The sequence below is a fragment of the Oryzias melastigma genome, linkage group LG10, assembly GCF_002922805.2.
Source record: "Oryzias melastigma strain HK-1 linkage group LG10, ASM292280v2, whole genome shotgun sequence".
NCBI lineage: Eukaryota > Metazoa > Chordata > Actinopteri > Beloniformes > Adrianichthyidae > Oryzias > Oryzias melastigma.
The window spans coordinates 19,760,212-19,773,968 of record NC_050521.1 but is presented as its reverse complement, the minus strand read 5'-3'; the positions used below and the strand labels follow the sequence as shown (position 1 = coordinate 19,773,968).

The 13,757-nt window shown below is 41.1% G+C and overlaps 1 protein-coding gene across 5 annotated transcripts in view; it reads right to left on the bottom strand.

Moving 5' to 3' along the window:
* Positions 1-13,757, bottom strand: part of afap1l1a (actin filament associated protein 1-like 1a) — a 33,430-nt gene that overhangs the window by 1,480 nt on the left and 18,193 nt on the right. The window contains exons 1-18 of one of the 5 annotated variants that reach the window (XM_024283839.2): positions 12,461-13,597; positions 9,087-9,212; positions 8,695-8,778; positions 8,524-8,606; positions 7,001-7,136; positions 6,755-6,850; positions 6,461-6,675; positions 6,198-6,377; positions 6,031-6,114; positions 5,549-5,618; positions 5,324-5,428; positions 5,035-5,246; positions 3,950-4,095; positions 3,808-3,880; positions 3,590-3,704; positions 1,193-1,360; positions 452-627; positions 38-160 (exon numbers count right to left, since the gene is read on the bottom strand). In XM_024283839.2, the coding sequence (XP_024139607.1) occupies positions 38-160; positions 452-627; positions 1,193-1,360; positions 3,590-3,704; positions 3,808-3,880; positions 3,950-4,095; positions 5,035-5,246; positions 5,324-5,428; positions 5,549-5,618; positions 6,031-6,114; positions 6,198-6,377; positions 6,461-6,675; positions 6,755-6,850; positions 7,001-7,136; positions 8,524-8,606; positions 8,695-8,778; positions 9,087-9,212; positions 12,461-12,491 (2,223 nt within the window). In that variant the 5' untranslated portion in view covers positions 12,492-13,597. Of the gene's footprint in view, positions 1-37; positions 161-451; positions 628-700; positions 898-1,192; positions 1,361-3,589; positions 3,705-3,807; positions 3,881-3,949; positions 4,096-5,034; positions 5,247-5,323; positions 5,429-5,548; positions 5,619-6,030; positions 6,115-6,197; positions 6,378-6,460; positions 6,676-6,754; positions 6,851-7,000; positions 7,137-8,523; positions 8,607-8,694; positions 8,779-9,086; positions 9,213-12,460; positions 13,599-13,757 lie in introns of those variants that run through there. The other 4 variants (XM_024283836.2, XM_036213939.1, XM_024283838.2 and 1 more) reach the window with 4 other exon arrangements.

The window sequence follows — 13,757 nt, the reverse complement described above, 5'->3', positions numbered from 1 at the left end:
TAAATACTCAGTCTACATTAAAGCTGAGCACAGTCACCTTTGCTTTTTGCATGACACTTCCAGAGGATGCATACACAGACGGAGGTCTCCTTCGCATCTCCGAGGCGCAGTTCACGGGCAAAGAATCACTGTAGATGTTCTGGATCTTTTTGCTGGAGGGCTACACAAAAACAAGAGGCAATTTCAGATAATTATTGCATCAAGTCCTGCTCTGATTAGTCTTTTAATTATGGATATGCCGTTTTTAGCAAAAAAAAAAGCTTTTTTCAAACAGCATTTTTGTCTGCTCCTGATTCAGAAAAATTTAAATAAAAATTCTCATGAATTCTATTTCGAGCTGAATTTTCTTTCACATATGCCCTCCATCATCAGAAAAATGCCCCATAAACATCTTAAAAACACTATTTTCAAGGACAGATATTCTCCATAAAAACAAAAAAAGCACAATTACCCTAACAGGGGGTTTATTCTCCAGCGGCGCCCCCAGAGCGCCACCTGCCAGGCTCTTCTTCAGGTTTTCTTTGACTTGAGTCAGACGCAGTTCCAGGTCCACCCTCTCCGCCTCTTTGGCTCGACAGGCCTCCTCCAGCTCCGACACCCGTTTGTCGAGGAGAAACTTCCTCCTATCTGCTCCACACATGCACATTTGCAAATGAGAATGTATATATATATATATAAATATATATATATATATATAGCTGGAATTGCAAAACTGTAAAAAAATAAAAATCTTAGGAGAAAAGTCTGGTACTAAACGCATGCTCCCTTCCCACAGCTTTGTCCCACAAACAGGAAATTAATTCATTAAATTTGAATTTAATTTTTATAGCCATGTTGTTGGTTTTAATATTGGTGGTTTTCATTTGTGCCTGTGGCGGGAATGTCCTCTTGTATGGCCTTAAAAAACAAATGAAAGGAAGAAACTGAAATAAATATTTTTCTTAAGGTTTTCAAGAATAATATTTACTTTCCAAATGCAAAAAAATGTGATAAGCATTAGTTTTTTTCTTCATTCTTGCTATTTTCCAGGATTTCTATCTGGGAAAGCAAACATCATTTTTTTTGTTTGTTTTGTTTTAATTGACAAATATGTATTAAATATGTGTTATAATTCACAAACTCCTCAAATTAGCATGTTTGTTAAAACGTTGATTGCCGCATCTGTTTTCTGTTCAGCGTTTGATGTTTTTACCAGAGGCCGTCTTCAGCTCCTCCTTCAGCTCCCTCTTCTCCTGCCGGAGGGTCACCAGTGCGTTCCGTATCCCGTTTTTCTCACTTTCCAGCTCCTCCTTGTCTCTCAGGTAACGTTTGGCATCTTCCTCGGCTCGTGTTTTCCCATATTTTCCGTACTGGTTGGCATCTAGGCGGGATCAAAGGTGAAGGTTCAGATGTGCAGAGGTTGTGGGAAGAAGATGCCCCGCACAATGATTTATTTCCTCATGAGGAGCATATATGCAGTACGTGCAATAAATTAACCTCCTTAATACAGGCAAAAAATAGGTGGAAAACTAAATATATAGTGAATAAACTTAAAAAAAATAGAATCACAAAGGTCAGAGGTCATGAGAACATCAAATAAATGTCATCTGAGAGTCTCAGGCATGGAAAGTGACGAGCTCTTTGAAGTAAGAACCTCCAGAGCATCGTTCTGGAAACTAAAAGGTCCTCGTATCACTTTCAAAAACCGACCAATCTCCTCATCTCGTAAAGTAAATGACACCACCAGGAAAGTGGAGAAGCAGCAAATCCAAGATATCAGGAATGGAAAATTAGAGGACGATCAAAAGGACAGGAAGAATGATTGCAGCAGATGTTATGTGATGACATAACTGTCAGTGGACTGGACTGTCAACGGCTTAAAGGAAGTGAAAATATAACTGTTGTGAGGCATTAATTATCCAAATACATCAGAGGTGGTTCTTTCAGAAAAAGTGTGAACTAAAAGTGTGGATTGATGTAAATCTTACAAATAAATGTGAAAAACAAATGTGGCCAAACAAACAAGGTCTCACAGGGATCAATTTGAGCCCGTCTGCTTTCACAATCCTCTTCATTTACATGCATGTCTGGTTTTGATAATGGATGCCTTCCCTCCTTAACAGGAAAAGGGATTCAAATGGACAAAAACAAGAAAATTCTAGCATAAATAATCCAGCAGTAATTATTACGGCCACCATAAAAAATAATTAAAAAAAATAGACAATAGGCTTGTAAAATTTTGAGAAAAAAAAATCATAATTTCACAAGAAAAAAAACATGCTTTTTTCAAAATATAGTTGACTGTGTGACCTGTCATTCCATGTTACATGCATACTAAATCCATCAATGAAGACATTTGTTTTTTAATCATAAGTATCTTTGTGCTCTAATGCATTTGGACTTCCGCTACTGCACTGCGTCAATAAAACAGCGCCCGCCAGGAATCCACTTCTTGTGGGTCAAGAGTCTTCTACTGAAGAGAAAATTACAACTTTTTCCTCATAATTTTACGACTTTATTCTCTTTGTATTCTCTTCAAAATATGACTTTTTTCTCATAATTTTATGACTGGAATCTCAAAAATATATTACTCTTTTCTCATTATGTTTTGAATTTACTCTCACAAAATTATGAAATGTTTTCTCTCAATTTTAAAACTTTATTCATATAAAATTACAATTTTTTTCCCATAATTTTACAACTTTATTCTCATAAAAATATGACTTTTTTCTTACTATTTTATGGCTTTACTCTCACAAAATTAGGAACTGTTTTCTCTCAAATTTACAACTTTATTCACATAAAATTCTAACATATTTTTTATGACTTTATTCTCACAAATTTAAAATTTTTCCTCATAATTTTACGACTTCATTCACATAAACAACAAAACACGCTCTAACTTCCAGACTGAAGCTCAATAAGAAACTTATGTCTTGTGAGGTGGGCGCAGTGTAACACAAGAGGCTTTTATCACCAAAAAAACTGTCAGTATTTTTGTTTAATAAGCTTGATTTAACCCCTTGATGTCTGAATATATTTCTAGCTATGAAAAAAAAGAGATTTTTTTGTTTTAAAGTAGATGCTAAATTATGGCAATTTTGGAGACACAAAAAGGCATCAAGGGGTCAATATTTATGAGAAAAGTATGTGATGGGCTGGACTTAAATATGATTTAAAACCTGTGAACAAATGAAGGTATTGTTTTTGTGACGAACAAGTGACAATCAGATCATCAACAGGCTCATAAGTCCTGCCTTTTTTAGCCTTTTTGGTTCTATATTGTCATACCATGACAAAACTGTCACAGATTAACAGATAAAAAAACAGAATTTGGTTATCTATAAATCAGTGTGTCATGTGACACCCCCCTTTGTTTGCTTTTGCCTAGTCAATAGTTTCAATCAATAGAAAAAGCACATTTTTTAAATAAAAACAGCTCTGAATAAAACACAGGTTTTGCTGTATCTCTGGGCAGTGAATTATTTTACAGTTTAAATATTCAAACCTTTCGGTCACAGCTGACACCAGCAGTCAAAAATCTTTTCATATTTACTTTAGTGGCTCTGCAAACCAGACATGTTCACGTGAAGCTCTCACACCCACTTACGCGAGTTTGTTCGTTTGATGGAGGTCAATGGCTTAGTTCTGTCAGAATCGCTACTTGAAAAGCTCGAGCGCCGCTTCGCTTGATTCCCATTTTGTTGCTTGCGGGGTTCCCTTAACTACATAGAAAGGATTAAGGAAGATGAGGACAAACATTTTAGGAGTTCTGTTTTAATACTCCTTTAAAATTAATAAAATTGTATGCCCATCTCTGTGTCATACCTGTACTTCCTCATTAGGGACTTCATCATATGTTCTGAAGTCTTTCGAGGTACTGCTGGAGGAAGTGGCCCACCTGAGATCACAGAGAGAAGTTCAGCAAATGCTTTGATTGGACCACATCCAAGCATCCCATCTCACTCACAGAAAGGAGCATCGTGCAGCATCTCGAATGTTTGCAATCGTTTCAACGTCAACGTAGTCGTAGTGCAGAGACTCCGGGTCTGTGGAGGAGCCCATCTCTGCCAGGAGGACGCCGAGCCAGCGCCCAAGCTCCTCGGAACTGCTCGCCTGCCCAAACAGTGTTTATTGGTTATTTTCTAATGTGTGGTTTTTCATAAGACAGACTTGTATATGAATCCTAAATTAATAAAAAAAAATCACAACCTACTCAAAGTTCAATCTGGTTTAATGGATTGGATGAGCATTTTGCATGAAGAGCCCAAAAACAGTCAGAGAAACTTGCATAGAATACATGAACGCAAGAAGTTTAAACCTCAAACCTGCACATTTACAAAGACTTTTCACTGGAGTCAGATGCTTGAACGCACTGAGGGTGGCGTAAACACAGCTTCAAGCAACGTAGAAAAGCATTAAATAGATATATGCCATTTTTTTAGTGTACGCCACAGAGCAAACTGTCCAACACATTCTCACTCCCAACTCGTCATATATTGACGTTGGGTTAACCCTTTAACTGCTTGCTCAACCAAACGATAGGAAATATTTAGAAAACATGTTTTTAAAAATATTGATGGTGTGTCCCCAACTTGTTGTTTTTTTGATGTGCTGGCAGTACGTAGAATCAAGGGTCCACAACCCTCGGTACACGGACTGGTACTCAAGACGCAGCTGGTACCGGTACCCAAACCCGGCTCTGGACGCGGTACTTGATGTGGTGCCAGATACAGTACCACACCCATGCCGGTACCAGGCACGGTACAGGATGCAAACCGGTACTGGGTTAGGGTACCAGTGCACTCCGCTTCCCGGTACTTGGCCAGTTCCGGTTTGCGGCCCGGAGGTTGGGGACCTGTGATTTAATGGGTAAAGCCAGCACATTAAAAAAACGATGAGTTGGGGACAACCCAAACATCAAAAAGTGACACGGGGGGGTCCTTAACCAAACGTCAATATATGACGAGTGAGAAAATGTTAACTGTCTCTTTAGTAGAAAAATCTTCTGAATCTAAAAATTCCAATCAGTGCAGCTCTAATTTGAGCAGTTACCTCTAAGGCAGCCACTTCTGTGCTGTTTCTCAGAATCCGGAAGGCAAAGGGGTGTTTGGGTCCAAGGCCTGGAACGACCTCGCAGCCATGAAGGGGCAGTGAAGGAAGGGAGGTGCGAGGGTCTCCTTTGTCATGGTAAAAATGCAAAGAGCCTTTGCAAACGCAGCACCACTGTTCCCTCCACACCTGGTTAACCAGCGCTGACAGGTAACCTGCAGGGAGATGGGGTAAAGAAGAATGATGTCTCTACATCCTGCAGACCAGAGGACAGCCCGGGAATTAGTCATACCTTGTCCAGGGTCTTTGTTGGTCGCTCGAGAGGATTTTTTCTTAGAGAAACTGATGATCTGTGAGATCTTGCGACCAGCAGCGAAAGCACTCCGTTTCACCTTACCTATAAGAAAAGATTATTTAGCCTCAGGCGTTTAGTATTTAGCAGTGTGAACAGCCAAACGAATGCTAAAATGGAATCAAAATGAAACAAGCTGAAGATCAGAGTGTAGCAGAAGCTCACCATTCTCCTTGTCTGCAGCTGGCACAACCACACTGTCAGAGTCGGACGTGCTTCTTTCAGCAGATAACCTCTGCAAATTAAAGTCTCCATGATCAAGACCTTACATAAATACAAATCTTTATAACTGCAGAATCTCAACAACAACCCTATAGTTGTTCTTCTCCACTTGCACCTTATCTGTGCTTCTGTGTCAGCCCCTTTTGCCTTTTTATGTTCTGACAAATTGGTAAGCTTTACAGGATGTGGCTGCTATGACACTGACTCACCGTCGTCCCTGTCATTGCTGCCTCAACACATAATTACGCTGCATATTTCCCCTTTCCCTTGCAAGACCTATGCGGGCTCTGTGATCCATAGAGGTGGGAGAAAGCAATTTGTCGGTGACAGAACAATTGCTACTTCACGCAGACTTTTCCTCACCTGCTCTGTAAAATTACATCTTAGGAATAGGACCAACAGGGAGGCTGATCCTCCTCACATACCTTGTCGAGCTCATTTTTCCTTGGTATGACAGGCGACACCGACCCCTCAGACCCCACATGTTGACCACTCACTTCTCTAACAACCTATAAAAATGGTCAAATATCTTAGCAATCTGTTATTAAGGATGGAAGATTGACAGAAGTGTGAGTTTAGAATCTGAAATTACAGTCAGCCAGGTGTGAGCCTGCTCCTTGCTCTGCACCGCCAGCACAATGCCATCTCCGTTGGGTAAGGTGAACCGAAGCTCGTGGTGCTTTCTCTTGCTGTCTTTGGGCACGTAGACTACAGTACATTGAGGCAGCAGGAGATCCACATAAGGAGTTGTGTCCTTGGAACTCTTGTAGCACTGTTACAAACAGATACACAGTTTATTGAGGGCTAGAATAGACAAACGAAGGAGTTGTGTGTGTCATCACAAAAGCCTCTAACTTGTAGTCTGTTCTCTCGTATCACTGTGAGCTGCTTGCCCCACTGGCCGAAGCGCTTTTTGCGGAGCAGAAAGGCACAGATGCGGCAGTCTCGGGTGGGAGGCATGGAGCTCTCAACTGAGGGCCACTGATGAGTGAGCTGGATGTCAGGACTCCGCTCCTCTTCATCATCCTCGTATGATTCGTAGGAGCTGCTCAGAGCATCAGAGTCGTTGTCTGAATGAGAAGAAACAGATCACAAAGATTAACTTTAGGGAAAATCCAAGCCGGGGTTTCCACAGAGTTCTCAGCTCACATGAGTTTTTGCGCTGCGAGTTGATGCAGGTAGTCGGGTAGTGGTTGTCAGCATCTTCATAGGCTTCCTCTATAGAATTTGGAGGGCTGGACCTCACTGCAAAAGCAAGGAATACAATCGTAGATTCACTTTATGCTTCTGATTGCCATGAAAACATAGTGATTATTTATGTTCTGAGCCATGGAGGTTATGACAGAAAACTGCCACTAAGGTCATGAAGCTCAGCTGACGTGGGAAAAGGCTGACCTCGTGTGATTATGTACTCGGGCATCTTGCCAGGGCCGAGGGGTACCGCCTCCTCGTAGTACTCCTCTGGTGGCGGCGTTGTGGGCAGAGGAGGAGGAAAGATGGCCGAATGTGAGGCAGGGGAGTCTGCACAGCCCTGGAAAGCATAAAAACAAACAAAAAATGTTTCTCTACAGCTTAGTAACAGCACATGGGTAAGTACAGGAAAAAAAAAAAATGTGTGTTTAATTACAGACATCAGATTTATGTGGGTTTCCAGACACGTTTCTGAAGAGAGATGAGCATGTGAACATGGGAAAACCCCACATGGAATATAATCTGTGTGGTTTTCATCTCCCTTTCTTTATGAGCTTTTGCAGAGAGGTGTTATATTACTTTTGGAGAGCTGGAGTAAAGTTAAGAGAGGCTAGAACCAAAAAAAAATGTATGTCATTCAAACATATTTTGCCATTTCAGCTTCATTTTTAAAGGCAAGGTATCAAACGGTTTGTCTACAAACACAATTTAAATTGCTATTTTATTAAACATAAAAAGAAACCATCAAAAGAAATGCTAAAAGGGTGGATTTAAATTAACTGTGTGGTTCAGCTGATCTAAAGCTTTGTGGAAGTTTGCTTCAGATCTATGGAACATAGAAGCTAAATGGAGCCTCTCCATGTTCATACAAAGACCGGAGAGGTCTGGCTGGTGTGTCAGGGGGTCAATAATCATGTGTGTTAGTGCTAAACCATTCAGAGCTTTTTAAACCAGCAACAAAACTTTAAAGTATATCCTCCAATAGACATACAGCCAGTATAAAGACCTCATAACTGGACTGATGTGGTCTTCTTTTTTGGTCCTTGTGAGAACCCGAGCCTTAGATTTCGGAATAATGAATTTAAATTTCACCAGATCCTGCTTAGACATCAGATATTTAATACTTTAATATTTTTGAGGTGCTAGTAGGCTGACTTTATTGTATTTATCAAAATGTAGGTCTTTGCCCATTACTACATCTACATTTTTTGTCTGGTTTTCTAGAAAAATAGATCGAATCTCTGTAGCGACCCACAACTATCACTCCTTAGCCCCAAAGACAATAATATCAGTTTTGTTTTTGTTCAGCTAAAGTAAATTGTGGCACTTCAGTCTTTGTCAATGCATTAACCAATAGCCTATACAGAGCCTAGTTGTAATACCAATCTGTGTCATCCGCATAGCTATAGTAACTAGTGTTTGTTCTTTATAACCTGGACCATTTGGTGCATGTAGATGTTAAACAGAAGTGACCCCAGGATACAGCCTTGGGGAACTCCACATGTAATTTTTTTTGGCTCAGATGTGAAATTTCCACAAAATTGTCCAATTTCCAAGTATGTTTTGAGCCAGTTTAGCACTGGCCCAGAGAGACCCACCCAGTTTTCCAGTCATTTGAGTAATATAGCATGGTTAACTGTATCAAATGCTGCGCTGAGATCCAATGAGGCTAACAACTGTACATGCTGGAAAAACAATAATTCAACTAATTCGCTTTTCATACTTGCCTTCTGTTTTATTGTGTCCGTTTGAGTGGCGATGTCTTCCCTCAGCTCCTCGTCAACGTCCTTTAAGTCTCCTATTGCACAGTCTATCGCGACATGAAAATGCACCGTTACATTTCAAAGTAATGGCTGTTCAGAGCATGTATGCCTAGATGTGCTTCATGCTTAACGCACCAAATGTGTCAAAGAGCGACTCTACAAAGCTTGTGCCATTTCTGTAGACGGAAGAGTTCATGTAGATGTAGTCTGTTCCTGATACTTGTGGATTGGAGCAAGAAAAAAGCAAATATTAAAGTAAGCCTTGCATCAAAATATATACATATTGATTCTGCATTTGCCAAACGTGCAAAAAATAAAAAAAAAGTTACGGTGCTGTAATTGTCCACTTGTGTGCAAGTCATGCATTTAGTTGAAAAAAGATTTTCGTGGTGTAGTTGGTTAAAGATAACTTTGTTTGACTGAAACAAATTGGTGTAAAAATCAACCAAAATCAAATGGATGTCTTATGACAAATATTTTCCAATTTCTAATGGTTCTGCAAACTTATTTGGATCACTGGTCCTCACCTGGTGGTTGGATTTGTTGAAGAAGATTCCGCACAGATGTCTTCTTCTCCTGAGTGGAGGAGCTGAGGTTTTCCTGGTCCAGCATCTTCAGCAGCACACCCAGCTCACTCACCAACGCGTCCATGGCTGAAGGGGAGGGAGGTGGAAAAGTTCAAGGGGGCACGGATTTGGTTTATAAGCAGCCAGGGCAAAGGTCAAGCCAACAAGTCTAAACAAATCCCAGGTGTATGTCCAACAACCCCTCTGCGCTTTGCTTTCTTTTGTCCGGCTTTCATTTCATGTCAGTGAGGTTGGAGGTCTGTCAGTATTAATTCAATGTGTCATCACAGTCTCCCACCCACGTTAGGACAGACTAAACAGCCAAAAAAAGAGTTTGGGGAGAATTTCTACCAGATAATTAACCCTGAGAGTAAAAAGGATTATGCTAGTAAGAATAAAAGAGCAGCTTTTGCCCAATAACAGACAGTCTGGCTGAATGTAGAATGCTAAGGAGGCAGATTTACCGTTTCTCGGCAGAAACCTGAGATCCCGCAGTTAACATTTAGAGGGACAAGTAGGAACAAGTAATGGAGCAAAAACAAGACGACATGTAGAGGAGGACTTCCAGAGTCAGCTATCAAGCTAATAGTGGTTTATAAGGTCTTGACCTTTACTGTTTGAGAAACGTAAGTCGTGGATTTGCAGAAAACACAAGATTTCACAGGGTTCTGGAGGTTCTTTAATTTTAAGAAGTTAGATTATTGGAATATGTGGTTCACACCATGTGTTGACCTGAGAGGTGGGACAGCTCCACTCCCTGTTTGGAGAACAAAACTCAAATAAACTGCCTCAAACCTCCAGCTGCTACACACCCTGAGAATGATTTTCTAACTTACTACTGATGGGGAAAGATTTCCTTCTGTCTCATCCTTTTGTCTTAATTCCGTTGGGCATTCTTAATGTACCCCCTCTCCACTTTAATCCCGAGTCTCCACTAACTGATCCACCGCTCAAGCTTCCCCCTGTCTCCAGCTTTTTCCTTTAGTCGCTCTCCCGTATCTCCATTTTTCACAGTCCAGCTAAAGTGGACCCGCTGAACCGTGCATCTTGTTGGGGTCAGAAACAGGACAGCCACTGAGCTAGAAAAAGGCTTTGTTCACTGAGCAGTCATATGGCAACAAGGCCTGTTGTACCAAACACACCCTCACAGACTTAGGGTGCACAAATAATTAGCTGTTATCATATAATAGGAAAGTCACAACCTTAGTTCCTCTGTTTTGCAGATCAGAGGTATGCCACTTCTTGAAGACAGAAATACATTTACAAGGTGGGTCTTCCTATAACAATGCCAAGACTGCATTCGAGCATTTCACAGTAGCGCAGGAGTGTGTTTGTGAGCATAAACACCCCGTTTTCCAAAATCCAGAGGTTTCCTTGCATTGTGTTGAGAGTGATAAGTGGGTATGAGGGATTAATCCATGCAGGGACCTGGTATTTCTCTTCAGCATGACCCCATTCACCCAGAGAAAATGAGGAAGTGGAGTTCATGTGGAGGAAGCTCGAGAAAGAGTGGGATGCCTGGGCCTGGTGGAGGTTGCGTCTTTGCCAGTTGCTCCAGCTGTTTGGATTTTGGCTCGAGCGCTGGGTTTTCCCTAACCATGTAAGACAAAACCTCCTACCTCCTCCAGACCATGACTCATTGACTTCAGAGAGGTTGAAGTTTATACCAGTCAGCACTAAATCATACACAACACAAAAATCAGAGGAGCAGCTTCAAGGAGTTGGCGTGAAATTAGAAGCCACCCTTGAAGCTACTGAGCCACTTCATTTGGCACAAGATTCAAGACGTCTCTTAATCCAGCAGAGGATCAAAACATTGTTAACCTCATGTCAAATTGAGTAAAGAGGTAGTACTTTGTTGTATTTGGGGTGTAGGTGCATAAGACCACCCTTGGAATACTGGCCAGGCTTATATCAGCTTCTATACATCTAAATCTATACATCTAAAAGAGAACAGTTTTTAGTGCATCATGTGTATCTAAGACAACTTGTTTGGTCTTTTAGAGCAGTTTTACATTGGAATAGACAACCAGACTCAAACTGTGAGGTGGGGAAATGCATAAACTTTCCATACCTTTATTTAACTTTGTTTTTTTTTCCCCATTTAGTGGACCAAAACACCTACAAACATCAGGAACTCATAACAACTGGAGGTTGGAGGGTGGAATTGGGCAAAATGAGTACTCTCCAGGATAAAAAACATAAAAAAAACAAGGAACAGAACAACAACTAGTCCAGCAAGTCTTCACTCTTTTTACCCCCCCAACTTATGTTGATGTAACTCAATACGGTTGAGTAACTTCTACTCCTTAATCAGCTAATTGGTTTCTATTAGGTGAACTGCCCCAGGGTTTAATGGCAAAAGAACCAGATTAACTAGTTCTCAGATGAACCAGAGTTTGGCCTTTTTTTCTTTTTGGTCCAAAGCAAAGTTCAGATAAGCTTTCCCATCTGCCAAATAAAGCAGAATTTTCCCTCAAAAAACAAAACTCTGGTTTAGATTTGACATGCCACCGTGAGTGCATCCAAAAACATCAAAAAGCTCAGAAACTTGCAGGTAACTTCTCAGATATCATATAAAGAGATTTGAAAATATTCAAGCACTTTTGCACCAACCAAAAGGTTAGTCAGCATTGGCTCAACATAAGGATTTTGTAGAGTTTTTTAAAGGTTTGCACGCACTAAAGCATTCTGGTCTTCACGCGTGCTTGGCAACCGCCGTTAAACGCCAGCAACATTCCTCACCTTGTTAACAATGCAAGGCTCTGCATACTAGTGCATTTGTGTGTTTGTGAATCACAGAGTGGTCTGTTTAACACACAAGTCTTTAGGAGGAGCTTCCACTTATGCACTTTCTGCTCCAAAGCTCTGCAGGGGATGGAGCCCGGGGGTGGGGGAGTGAGTAGCGTTTGCGAATCGAGCACCTGTGCTAACATGTCCAAAACAAGCTGATCCGACAAATATGACAAACTGGATCTCGATGGAGTGAAGCCTTATTTTTCCTCTAAGTTCCACGCTCAAACAAAAGTGTTGACTACTTTAACTTGAAGGGAAAATTTTCAGGGATGCAGCGGCAAGAAGATTTCACAACATCACGCCTGCACTCACTATTACTAATCACACAAAAACATGCAACTTAAGACTTTTGAAGGTGATGCATCACTGCTCTTACACATACCTCTTACTTTAGCAAGCTAGAAACATAAAGCACAACAAAACATTTTCTCTACTGTGACCTTTTCCACCTTTGATTCCTCTTGTTTTTGTTGTTCCCTTTAACTGCAGCTTCCTGCTGTGTTACCTAAAAGCAACGCGGATCTTTTATGGAAACTTACCCTCAGCAGCAGTGGAGGAGAGTCCCACCATTCTGCAAGGTTTGAAAGAAGACAAACTGCTTTTTTCATGCACAAAACAAATACCGAAAGAAACACTCCTCGGTTCCAGCCTCCCTGCCTGCTCCGGGGTTGGGAAGCCTTTGTAGTGCAGGTCTGCTGAATTTACACTCCTTTTACCTCTCCCTTCCTCCTTCTGATCTGTTATCTCCCTCCACCTCCCTCTCACACGTTGTCTCCCCTCCTCTTTTTTTTCTGTGGTGGAGTGGGCTTTCAGGGAGATGGTTGAGTGTGTCTGCTGGATCTCCCTCCACTGTAATCCTTAGGATTGTAAAGCACCTGGGAAGGACTTGCAGTGTAAACACACATGTAGATGAATGGCTAACACACTCTTTGTACCTTTGCATGCTTACCCTGGTTAGTATTTTTCAATTGCTCCTTGCTGTAAGCCTTTAATTCCAACAGAAATTGGTATATTTCTTAGGAAAGCTATTCGGCACATAAAACAAGAAATCTTTTAGCTAAAGCGGTTTGAGAGTAAAACTGCTAGTTACTGCTCCAACTAGATGTGTGGACAAGTTGAAACTTTGAAGGAAATGACTCGTTGCCCTGAGCAAGAGTCACATCCCCCGGCAAGAGGTAACATGTTGCCCTGAATCGCGCGAGCAATAACGCCAGCACAGCACAAAGAGCCCCTGGGCGAGCATGGTCCAACACACATGCATACGCAATGCAACACAAAGAGACAGACATAACACGGCTTCCTCTCAAAAGAGGCTTTCACTGTCAGCTGGATGCCATACGAAATCGTCAACAGTCAAAGTCAAGATTACAGCTCTACTTAGCATGTCGTCATCAAAAGTTCATAAAGTTTAACACATTTGGGGTTAAAAATATCCGCCCTGTTTGGTTTACTACATGAAGAGTCAAGAAAAGGGGCTTCAATGCGATAAAGTTCATAGTGTCAATAGTACTAATAACTTCTTGGTTCTTTTTTGATCGAGTGATCGAGTATCCTCGCTATGGAAAATCTGACCTTGGCAGGTTCAGCGTTCACACAAGTCTTTTCACACAAGTCAGTAGATCTGTGTTCACCTCTGCACTGATTGATGGCAGCAGCAAATCAAGCAACATTTTGGGGTTCAAATGTTCTCAGGCACAGTTTAAGCAGGCCTTCAGCCAACACAATATTTGTCTCACAATTGTCAGACGTATGATATGCAAAGTCTACATTGGAAATGGCTCAAAAAGAGACACGTAGGAAGATTTTGTGACTATATTGCAGAAAGATTTATTACCA